The 12,500-nt window shown below is 43.4% G+C and overlaps 1 protein-coding gene across 1 annotated transcript in view; it reads right to left on the reverse strand.

The window, feature by feature from the left end:
• Window positions 1-12,500, reverse strand: part of susd2 (sushi domain containing 2) — a 35,384-nt gene that overhangs the window by 14,705 nt on the left and 8,179 nt on the right. Inside the window, exons 11-13 of the mRNA XM_027162919.2 lie at window positions 12,270-12,500; window positions 9,088-9,366; window positions 7,053-7,229 (exon numbers count right to left, since the gene is read on the reverse strand). The exon at window positions 12,270-12,500 is cut by the window's right edge and continues 18 nt beyond it. Coding sequence (XP_027018720.2) covers window positions 7,053-7,229; window positions 9,088-9,366; window positions 12,270-12,500 — 687 coding nt within the window. The remainder of the gene's footprint in view (window positions 1-7,052; window positions 7,230-9,087; window positions 9,367-12,269) is intronic.

Raw genomic sequence — 12,500 nt, forward strand, 5'->3', positions numbered from 1 at the left:
ATGTTGCTATTATTATACCCCACCCGTGTCCGAGGCACAAGTGAAACTTTTAGACCCGAACCCGCTCATGTCTCCGGTCTGACCTCGGGTTTTCGGATCTAAGTGGACCCTTGAAGACCTCTACCATGGAGCAATGGATGAAGGAGCCCTGGTCTGATGAGGAGGAGAGAATGTTCTGATGAGGAACCTCATGAACTTTGGGTCCCGCATTGATATGGATGCTACTTTGACACTTGGCACCTACTTAAACACTGCCATTAGTTATTACTGTACTTGGTCTGCAGCAGTGTCCTCTTTTAGCAGGATAATGTTCTCTGCAAAAAATGTTCAGGACTTGTTTGAAGAACATGACAAGGAGTGTTGACTTGACCTCCGCACTTCCTGTATGTTGGACGTACTCGACAAACGAGTCTTGCAAGTTGCAGGACTTAAAGGATCTGCTTCCAACATCTTCGTGATGATACCATAGACACCACAGCAAACTTCTAGAGATCTTGTGGCGTTCATGCCACTAGGGTTCACAGCTGGTTTGGTGGCACAAGAGGGACCTACATAATGTTTCCACTGATAGACACGTGTCTTCTCATGACCATCATACTGTACCTGATAAGTTTTATGTCAAATGGTACAAATTCATCGTCAATATTTTTAGGTCAGTAACGAGATACTCAGGTAGTCTCCAGTTTTTTCTTCTTTTTTTCTTTCTTCCTTCTCTTCCCTCTAAAAACACAGCAGAGGTCAGGAGAGAAGAACCGTGACTCGGCTAAGTGTCTTCATCTGTTCACAGGATAAACTCCAGATCTGATTCGGGACAGAACCATCCTGTAGATGTGTATCACGGAGGAAGTGCGTGTGTGGTTCTGCTCCAATGACATCGAAGGACTTAAGGGTTAAAGAACACGAATGCAAAAAAAAAAAAAAACAGATGGGCAGACCAGGAGGAGATGGAGACGGCGGAACTGAGACGTAAAAAAAAAATGATTGCGGTAATATCAGAATAACAGCCTGTAGACATTTGTTCGAGAACCTCTCGTCGAGGCACATCGGCTCTTTGTTAAATTCCGTCCGCGGCACATCTGACTCGACTTAAAAGGAAAGCCCAGGGCTGCCCCAGGTGGCTGGGCTGGTGGTGGAATTCAGAAAATACATGGGTGTAATGGACAGTAGCTGATAAATACTACGTTGCCGTGAAAAATGGCAGAAATGTGACTACTGTGTTGTTTCAACAAGAGCGATCTGTGATAACACGGTGTTCCCGCTCTTATCCAGAGAAACTCCTACATAGGTTCACTAGATCTAAAACTCTGTGGTGATGTAGCACAAGTACTAGTTTGAGTCTTTACACGTCTTTTGAAGACGGCGAGTGATTCAGACGTTTAGGAGAAGTTCAGAGAAGAGCCTTGACTTTGGGACCAGTCGAGAGGTGCTGGACAATCAGAGGATGCCTGGTATGGTGCAAAAATAAGGACAGGAAATGTAGTGGAACGGTCACGAAGATGTCCGATGACTCAAGGTCTTGAGATGTTTTTATATTGGCTTCAGATTTCTTGCATCGGTCCTTGGATCTCACTCAGTTTTGGCCACTTACCAAATATCGTCTTGGTCTCATCTGAGAGTCGTGTTGCATTTCCTTTTGTTTAACGTTTAGCAAGAACTACTTGGACTCGATCCCTTTAAAACACAGCCTTTACTTAAGCTTGCCTATTTCGTCGTTTAAAGACTCAAGCGACTCGGTCGTACGGACGTCTAGGAGAAGTTTATTCCACGACCCATGTGCCAGAACAGAGAAGAGTCTTGATGCCCTGAGAGATGGTGGGACCAGTCGAGTGGCACTGGAGGATCAGAGGGAGTTGGTATGGTCCGACCCAAGGACAGGATATGTAGCGGAAGTGTCATGAAATTGTCTGATGACTTGTGGTCTGGAGAAATTTTTATAATGACTTGGTTTTGTCTTAGTCGATGCACTTGGTATAGAGGTCTTCACGGGTCCACGAGGTCCGACCCGAGACCTGAGCGGGTTCAGGTCTAAAAGTTTCACGTGTACCTCGGATATGTGGGGTATAATAATAGCGGCATCGGGTCTTGGGTAATTTAAAATGAATCTGTTTTTACCGAACGGACCCGAAAAGACCCGAACTACTGTATCTCGTGTGTGTGCATCGACTCGAGTCCTTTTCCAACCTCTCCTCTGTTTGCCAAGACCGCTTGCGACATCGTGTTGCTGGAGCTAAGCTAATTTTTGTTGAAACAGACCTGTCAATCAATTTTGAATCCATGCTGCAGCGGTTACTTTTCTATCTGACTGGTGCATGCAGGGCTGCATCGGTGTGTGCAACATTCGAGTCCAGTCGGGTTAAAAAAAAATTGCCAACCGGTCGGGTCGCACTCGGGTCTGTTTTTCGAGTTTGTCTCGGGTCGAGTCTTTCTTTAAAAAAAATAAATAAATCTAAATTATGCACGTTGGGTTTGGGTAAAAATTGAGCCCTCTAACTTGGTGTGATGATTTTTGCAAAAATAATGATTTTGTTGCCTTTCTGTTCATTTACCATTTAGCATAATGTAAGCAATGCACAAAAAGCCAGCTAGTTGAGTTAAAGCTTTGGTCTTCTCTGGTTTTCAGTCTCACTTTCATTTAAATTCGATCCCCTTAATAAGACACGGTCTTTACTTGTGCTTGAGTCCAAGTACTGATCTTGGACTTGACAATGGCGGTGTTGATTACAGCCCTACATTAACCAAAAGGTCATTCCCAAAAGCAGCCATCCATAAAGAACAAGTTCCCAAGTTTAATTCTGCTTAAATAAGTCTTGAGTACCTGGTCTTGTAGTGCTTCTGAAACGACTGGAGAACTCTGAAGAGAACAAAGTAAGTAGTGAGCACCAGTGATGCAAGCGTAGCTGAGTGGTTAAGATGCTAGACTATGATTGAGCAGAAGGTCAGGAGTTCAAATCCTTGCGATTGGTTGGCCCTTGGCCCTTTAACCCTCAACTTCTCCTTTTTATAAATTTGATTTGAAGCATCCAAATGGTTTAGATAAAGGTATCTGTCGAGTGTCGTAACCGTAAACCACCAATGGCAGAAATAAAGTCTCAGCAAATAAGTCCATATTTGAGCGGTTTCTACAAATGTACTCATGCAAGTCTGGTAAGAAGGAGCAGTGGTGCATATTTGCAATTAACCTTATGTTTAAACAGTGTATAATGTTAGTTAGCATCTCCTGAACAAATATCTTACCGAGACACATGATAAAAGAAAGAAGCAGTAGTGACCAGTGGACAAAACCGCTTGTGGATTAGAGAAGAGGTAGAAGGAGAATGTTGAAAACCATGCAGGCTTAGGGACTTTTTACACCTGGCCACTTCCTGCGTTTTCTGTGATCCGATAGCTATCCGTGGGTAAAAAGACCAGGTCTAAATGCCCTCCGAAACGTTTTGGAGACGGATTTAAATCCGATGGTACGAACCCCTTCAGGAGGTGGCCTGGGACGCGTTTCAGATGAAACTAGACCGGTGTAAATGAATGTGGTTGTTCGAGCCACATACGTCAGCGCTATACTCCTCCCAAACGGAAGTAGGTCACTCGCAGGTGATCTTTCACCCAGCCGTCTCGTCGGGTCGAAAATGCAGCAAACAGTAAACGCTGTTTTTTTGTAGCATAACCGTAGTAACCAGTTTTTTCGTCTTCTTTTTGATCGCGTTCTGAAAACCGCATACACCAAAGTGTGTTCCATTTCAATTACCCCAGAAATGAGGTAAAATATATTAGCATTTTGGGCGGGAGTTAGAAAGATCGGTTCGATATCCGATACGCCGAGACGCGTTTATGTGGCCTGATGTAAATGGTACAGTTTTAACAAATCACATACTGTAGCTACAGTATCGGATCAGAGAAAACACATGAAGTGACCGGGTGTAAAAAGGCCCTAACAGTACAGATTCAACAAATTCCAACGTCTGAGAACAAAGCACCTGCTGGACATCGTTTTAAATGGACCATGACCGCTCGAATCAAACAGTTATGCGTAGGAGTCAGGATACCAAACAAGTAACCTTCTAACCTTCTAACCTAACTTCTCGGGTCACGGGGAGCCTGTGCCTATCTCAGGCGACATTGGGCATCGAGGCAGGATACACTCTGGACGGAGTGCCAACCCATCACAGGGCACACACACACTCTCATTCACTCACACACACACACACACTACGGACAATATTCCAGAGATGCCAATCAACCTACCATGCATGTCTTTGAACCGGGGGAGGAAACCGGAGTACCCGGAGGAAACCCCCGAGGCACGAGGAGAACATGCAAACTCCACACACACAAGGCGGAGGCGGGAATCGAACCCCCAACCCTGGAGGTGTGAGGCGAACGTGCTAACCACTAAGCCACCGTTTCCTAATCTAAAGATGTTTTGTCCTTCTATGCTTTTACCTCGTATCTGTAGTAACTAGTGACTGACATTGTCATCGGTTGTTTTCTTAAGATTATGACGAGGGCAGTAGGGACTGGAGACGAGTTGTCGGGAATCAGGCATAAACAACTTCCAGTAAATTTTCTAGTAGGCCTTCTAGCAGACCTTGGCCAGGTCCAGATTAGCTTGATCAGGAGACGAACATGCTGTGATTTTGAGCCAATGATTGATGATGTTTTGCTTTTACATATCTTATTTACTTGAGTTCTGTCTATAAAACCTTGATGTAATCAGTGATGGTGGCCCTTCATCTCTCACGCTATGCGGAGTTTTGGGTCCTGCTGCACAGCAGAGCACAATAAATTGTGAATCATACAAGTGATCAGTGAGATAAAAGCAACAAACCAAACAAATTAAGATGAAAAAAGTTACACAAATGACCCACACTTACAAGCAAATGCGTCAAAGATGCATAAATGACTCGTAATGTGACACGTATACCAAATAAACGAGGTAAAAGTAACTGAAATGGCCCACATCAAGTGGAAGAAACTAAAGTAAGTAAACTTGAAGTAAAACTATTCCAGACATTTGACCACCCCCTAGTGGCAGAGGCCCCTAGAACCCCTGAGGATTATCTGAAACACTGTAGTGTATCTAAACATTTTACACTTTTCATCACGCCGGTGGTTTCGTCGTTTCAGCGGCCGAGATCACGGTCCTGAGATGTTCATCATGTCAAACGTCTTTGACATGGAGTGGAAAGAGCTGTTAAAGATCGGAAAGCCCGACCGTGCCAGAAGTGCGCGATACACAAATGTCCATCTGGAAGAGTTTTCCTCTGAACATCAAAGGAGTCAGATAGATCTACCTAATAAACACTCGGTTCATTGTAGTCTACAGTACATCCATGTGTAAAGAGTTCCTGTAACTAGCGTTTAGTTTGTCCTTGCTATTGCTAAGCGCTATGCTTTAAGCTGTTTTACTTGGCACTACTGAGCTTTCTCACACCTGAACATTTACATTTTCTCTGCTTTAACCCGCCAGACGCGTCTCGTTAATTATCCGAGTCGAATCAGATGTTTTATCTGGGAAACACTAAAATATGCAGTGCATGGGGTCCCCGTTCCCAAGCCTGGGGTCGGACAGCAGGCTTAACTATTACCATGAGACAGACGCACACTCATCTACTTCTGCACTCGGACAAATACGCAGCGATCCTCAACGCTCAACGCATTTATGAATGACATTTCCAAGAGTTAACAATAAACAAAAGTAGAAGCATTCTCTGAGAGAAATTGATGAACAAAGATGCGGTATTTATCCAACCAAAACAATAAACGAATCAAATCAATTTAGACAGCATGAACAACAAACAAATTGAATAAATTTACCCACTCTCTCGGAGTAAGCAACAAACAAGTCAAATGAAACTAAAACGAGTAAACGACAGAATTCTTCTAGAGTAAACAATAAACAAAGCTATTAAATGTATCCAGAGTAAACAATAAACAAAGCTATTAAATGTATCCAGAGTAAACAATAAACAAAGCTATTAAATGTATCCAGAGTAAACAATAAACAAAGCTATTAAATGTATCCAGAGTAAACAATAAACAAAGCTATTAAATGTATCCAGAGTAAGTAAACAATAAACAAAAAGCAAGACTTCTAACAGAGTAAACAATAAACAAAAAGCAAGACTTCTAACAGAGTAAACAATAAACAAAAAGCAAGACTTCTAACAGAGTAAACGATAAACAAATAAATTTGCTTAGAATAAACGATACACAAGCAGAGAAATTTACCCACAGTTAACAATTAAAAAAACAACAAAATCGACCAAGAGTTTAATAAATAATCAATAAATTCACCCAGAGTAAAGGATAAATGAGACAAAGGGAACACGAATGACTTTGACAAATGACAAACTGAAAAAGTGCCACAAACTGAGCTTCTCTATTGACAGGCTAAGGAAAAACACAAAGATTAACATAGTTAAATAAATAACTAATCAAAAATGATTAATGGAATGAAGAAATTATCTCATGACAAACAATTAACAAGGTACAAGTTATTCAAACGATCTGCAGTGAGACGCTGAGAAACGGCGAACATACAGACAGCAGAGTGTGCAAACACTGCCACCTAGTGTGTGTTAAAGTGAATTACACTCTACTCCACTGCACTAACCCAGGCACTGACAACAACCACACACACACACACACATACACACACACACACACACACACACACACACACACACACACACACACACACACACACACACACACACACACACACGATCACACACACGACCACAGACACACACTAATATATTAACATACAATCACAAAACACACACACACACACTCACACATTAATACACACTCACACACACATTTGTGCTAAAACATAAAACAGGAGGCGCAAAGAGCACTAGATGTTAAAAAATATAAATAAATCAATTAAAAAATTAAAAAATAAATAAAATTACAAATAATAAAAAAGGAAAATATACTGTTTAAAATCTAAATATTAATTGAATATAAATGTATAAATAAATGTATATATAAATAGGGAAACCTACATATTTATTTCCCCTTATTATTATATAACAGATTGCTCCACAGCTCACCTGAAACACAGTGCGTGTCCTCTCCTGACCACCGTCCGTCCTCCTGACACACCCGCTCCCGTGAGCCGTGAAGACGGTAACCATGGTTACAGGAGAATCTGACGTTTGCCCCCTTCAAATACACCGTTCCTTCTTTTCCCCCATGCTTGGGTGGCTGCAGCCAGCCACAGGACACCACTGAGGGTCAGAAAAATATTGAGTCGAAGTCACAGGTCACAGTATCCCTACAGTGTGTAAGTGTGCACTACTGAGTGCACAGTGTGTAAGTGTGCACTACTGAGTACACAGTGTTTAAGTGTGCACTACTGAGTGCACAGTGTGTAAGTGTGCACTACTGAGTGCACAGTGTGTAAGTGTGCACTACTGAGTGCACAGTGTGTAAGTGTGCACTACTGAGTGCACAGTGTGTAAGTGTGCACTACTGAGTGCACAGTGTGTAAGTGTGCACTACTGAGTGCACAGTGTGTAAGTGTGCACTACTGAGTGCACAGTGTGTAAGTGTGCACTACTGAGTGCACAGTGTGTAAGTGTGCACTACTGAGTGCACAGTGTGTAAGTGTGCACTACTGAGTGCACAGTGTGTAAGTGTGCACTACTGAGTGCACAGTGTGTAAGTGTGCACTACTGAGTGCACAGTGTGTAAGTGTGCACTACTGAGTGTACAATGTGTAAGAGTGCATTACTGAGTGCACAGTGTGTAAGTGTGCACTACTGAGTGCACAGTGTGTAAGTGTGCACTACTGAGTGCACAGTGTGTAAGTGTGCACTACTGAGTACACAGTGTGTAAGTGTGCACTACTGAGTGCACAGTGTGTAAGTGTGCACTACTGAGTGCACAGTGTGTAAGTGTGCACTACTGAGTGCACAGTGTGTAAGTGTGCACTACTGAGTGCACAGTGTGTAAGTGTGCACTACTGAGTGCACAGTGTGTAAGTGTGCACTACTGAGTACACAGTGTGTAAGTGTGCACTACTGAGTGCACAGTGTGTACATATAACAATACGGATTAGTAAAACATCTAAAAAGAATCTTTTACGCTGAAACATAACTGAATGATAAATGTCTTCAGTGTAAGAGCTAATCAAGAGCACTTAGATTATTAAGAGCAGTGTAAAGAGTTTATAGGAGAGATAAAGGTTCAAGGTTAAAGTGATGTCATGTCTGAGGTGTGATAACACAATGATAACACAATGATAACACAATGATAACACAATGATAACACAATGATAACACAATGATAACACAATGATAACACAACGATAACACAACGCTGATCAGAAGTTTTAAAGTCGTATCAGATCTGATGAGGGTTTCTATAAAGTATGATGAGTTATAGGATAGTATATAAAGTTTTGAGGCACGTAAGCGCTTTATCTTTATCCCCTTATGACCCTGTGTGTGTCCCTGGACATGTCCCCTTATGACCCTATGTGTGTCCCTTGACATGTCCCCTTATGACCCTATGTGTGTCCCTTGACATGTCCCCTTATGACACTGTGTGTGTCCCTGGACATGTCCCCTTATGACCCTGTGTGTGTCCCTGGACATGTCCCCTTATGACCCTATGTGTGTCCCTGTACATGTCCCCTTATGACTCTGTGTGTGTCCCTGTACATGTCCCATTATGACCCTGTGTGTGTCCCTGTACATGTCCCATTATGACCCTGTGTGTGTCCCTGTATATGTCCCATTATGACCCTATGTGGGTCCTATTTATGCCCCTAGATGTCTCAATGTGTGTCCCTTCATGTCCTGTGTATGTCTCCGTGTGTGTCCCTGAGTGTCCCTTTATGTCCCTGTGTGCACCTTTATTTCCCCCACCATGTGACCCCATGTGTGTGCCTGTGGTTCCCAATGTGTGTGTGTGTCTGTATGTGTCCCTGTGTGACCTTTTTGTGTCTCGGTCTGTATCTGGTGAGTGTCCAGTGCAATGGGCGCTCTGCAATCTTCATTACAAAACTACAGTGATAAAAAATATTTTTTAATGTAACAATAATCCCAGGTTTATTACTCAGTATTTCCGGCATCCACTCACCAGGCTGTAGGTCCTGCACCGTGGCTGCGTGAGTGCGGACGGCGTGCAGCGTGTTGTTGCCCAGCTCCAGACTGCGTGTGCTTAGCGTGTCGTATTTACAGAACTGAGCTCCGTGTCCTACACACATCTTCAACGTAGGACTCAGGAGCGGGTCGGAAGGGTCTTCGCTCACCGAGAACTGCGGGACGAACGACGGATCGTGCTTCGGGGAGAAACGGTACTCGTTTAGGAGGTGCTCCGAGTCGTAGGTGAAAAGAGAGGACTCGTTTGTAACGGCCCCTGAAAGAAATACAAGACGGAGTGCTCTCATAGGTTGCTGCAGGTGCTAGCTAGTGATTATGAAACAAGACGAAACACACCACAAGTCGTTATAAAGAATTGCTGGATTTTAAATGTTCTTGAACCGGCGATCAAAAAGCTTAGGATCCGATGTTCTAGATCCAATATTCAACATAGCTTAGGAACGTTCTAGACATTTTTCGAAAGATGAATGATCCATAATCAGGAAGATCTTACTCAGGAAAGTTCAAACACCAAAACTCACCTTGGCCTAGGCTTCAGGATTTAAAATGTTCTAGAACCAATACATAACACAGTGTATGTTCTACAGATGATATGCAGCTCAGCCTCAGAACTATGCTGATATGCAGCTCGATTCCCACCTCCGCCTTGTGTGTGTGGAGTTTGCATGTTCTCCCCGTGCCTCGGGGGTTTCCTCCGGGTACTCCGGTTTCCTCCCCCGGACCAAAGACATGCATGGTAGGTTGATTGGCATCTCTGGAAAATTTGTCCATAGTGTGTGTGTGTGTGTGTGTGTGTGTGAGTGAATGAGAGTGTGTGTGTGTGCCCTGTGATGCGTTGGCACTCCATCCAGGGTGTATCCTGCCTCGATGCCCGATGACGCCTGAGATAGGCACAGGCTCCCCGTGACCCGAGAAGTTCGGATAAGTGTCAGAAAGTAAGTGAGTGGTATTGAGAAAATATTATTGCAAAGAGAGTGTTATTGGATTTATACTTTGAATACTTTGTCACCACTAGGGCTCAATGATGAGTTATATTTTTTATTTTTTATTTTTCTGTGTATATTTGAGATCTTAGTAACATGTGAGTTGATTAACGCTTTGTGTACAGTATAGTGTGCCTTATTTTGAAAGCGAGTGTAATTAAGGCCTACACCTGTAATACACCTGTCTCCTATTTATAGAGGTGAGGTGATCACATCCTTATATTGAGCCTGACGAAGACCTGATGGTCGAAACGTTGCACCATTAAATTTATTGGGGCAGTTTATCAGTGTGTGGGCTTCTTCTGTTGTTTTTTTCGTTGATTATTTGTTGCCCAGCGCCTGTACCCTAATCATTTTTTCGGATGTGCAGTCCTCCTCGCAAGCCTTTGATCTTACTCTAGAACCGGCACACCGTAAGGTTTCTAAGATCTTCTGGAACCAATTAACTAGTTTTAATAGCCAACATTAATGTTCTAGATAGTGCTCTAGAACCAGTACTCAAGCTTTGGGATGTTCTACGATCAACACCAACCAATAGTCGGTTTGTTAATGTTTGTAAAGAACCGACGAGGAACATTGCCTACTGTAAGCTCCAGGTTTTTAAACCAACCTTCTAGAACCGATACACAACATAAAATGAAAAGAATTCTGAAAAATGTGATGGGGCATAAAAGCCTTTGTTATCGTCACATACTCATTATAGCGCAGTGGAATTCTTTTCCTCACATATCCCGACCGAGGAAGTTGGGGTCGGAGTATGATACAGTTTCCCTGGATCAGAAAGGGTTAAGGGCCTTGCTCAAGGGCCCAACAGTGGCGTCTCGGCAGTGCTGGCGCTCGAACCCTGATCACCGACCCAGAGCCTTAACCACTTGAGCGTTTCAGGCTTTGCACTATTCCAGAACCGACACACGGCAAGAATTCGAAAATCTTCTGGAACCGATACTGGAAGCATTAACTAGTTTTTAATAGCCAATAAACAACACGGCTTATAAATGTTTCCGAGCCGGTGCTCAGGCGTACCGTAGTAAGGAACCGCAGGAATGTTTTACTTTAGTGTTTAAATGAAATGTGCCACATGGGGTTTGTTCGATCAGCCGAGTTTAATCCGACTGGATAACGGCAGTAAACCTGTGAAGACTTTGGACCGGACTGAGACGTAATAACGAGGTCTTAAGTTCACTCGTTTTTTTTTTTTATTCGTCCGCTGTGAAGCTCGAGTCTTGAGCGGATTTGACAAAATGGCATGACGTTAAAATGCTCAGATCGTTGCTCGACGTTGGAACGAGCAGGTTTTAAGGTTTTGACATCACTTACTTTTTGATCTTATTCCCCAAAACGAGGCTTTGGTAAAGTCGACTAATCCGGGAGTGAATTTCCGACATCAAAAATGTCACGAAAATTCAAACGTATTCGCTCTCAGAATCGCCAAACTAACCGCGTGTGAGGTCACGTGACGTACAAATGATATTTTTGAGATGTTAAGAACCACCAGAAGAGTTTATGTTCTAATTTAGTCTTTTTATCGTAATGAGCATGTGGTTGTGTAGGAGCTCGGAAATTCAGAACAACAATCCCATCACAGAGGACCTCTCCTGGACTGAAATCCCAGCAGCGTCTACTACATCATGCACATCTTTTACGTCGGCACCATCGAGAGAATTCTATCCGGCCGCATCACTGTGTGGTACGGTGCTCGCAACGCATCCTGCCGGAAGACGCTACGGCGCATAGTGAGAGCAGCTGAGAAGATTATTGGTGTCTCTCTCTCTCCCCTTCCTCCAGGACATTTAGGAGACCCGTCTCACCCGCATTGCAGGTGATCCCACCCACCCATCACACAGCTTCCTCAGTCTGATGCCATCAGGGAGGAGACTGCGGAGTCTCCATGCCAGGACCGACAGATGGAAGGACAGCTTCATTCATCAGGCTGTCAGAATCTGAACTCGCTCCTGAACTCGCCCCCTTCCCTATTCTGCCCCAGGCACCACAGATCTATGAACTATATATATATATATATATATATATATATATATATATATATATATATATATATATATATATATATATATATATTACTATAAGACCGTGAGTTATCTGGATACACCACACTTCACTGATCATAAGGGCTTCTATATTATTAAGCTGAATAGAGTTTATTAATAAAAAGACTCACATCCTGCTCCGAAAGTGAAAATGTCCTGAGGGCTGCTGTCTACCCCTACGACTGTTCCGTCGCTGGAGGTCAGATCGTCTTCGGGATCGTCGTTCATCTTCCCCAGGAGGCCCTGCGTCTGCTCCATGAACTCCCCTGGCAGTAAAACGGTCAGGGTCACGACCCCTCCGCTACCTCTGACCTCGAGTCCTGCGCCTGAGGGGAACATGACCGTGACATTCTGGGGTACTG

The sequence above is a fragment of the Tachysurus fulvidraco genome, chromosome 9 (assembly GCF_022655615.1).
Source record: "Tachysurus fulvidraco isolate hzauxx_2018 chromosome 9, HZAU_PFXX_2.0, whole genome shotgun sequence".
Lineage (NCBI taxonomy): Eukaryota > Metazoa > Chordata > Actinopteri > Siluriformes > Bagridae > Tachysurus > Tachysurus fulvidraco.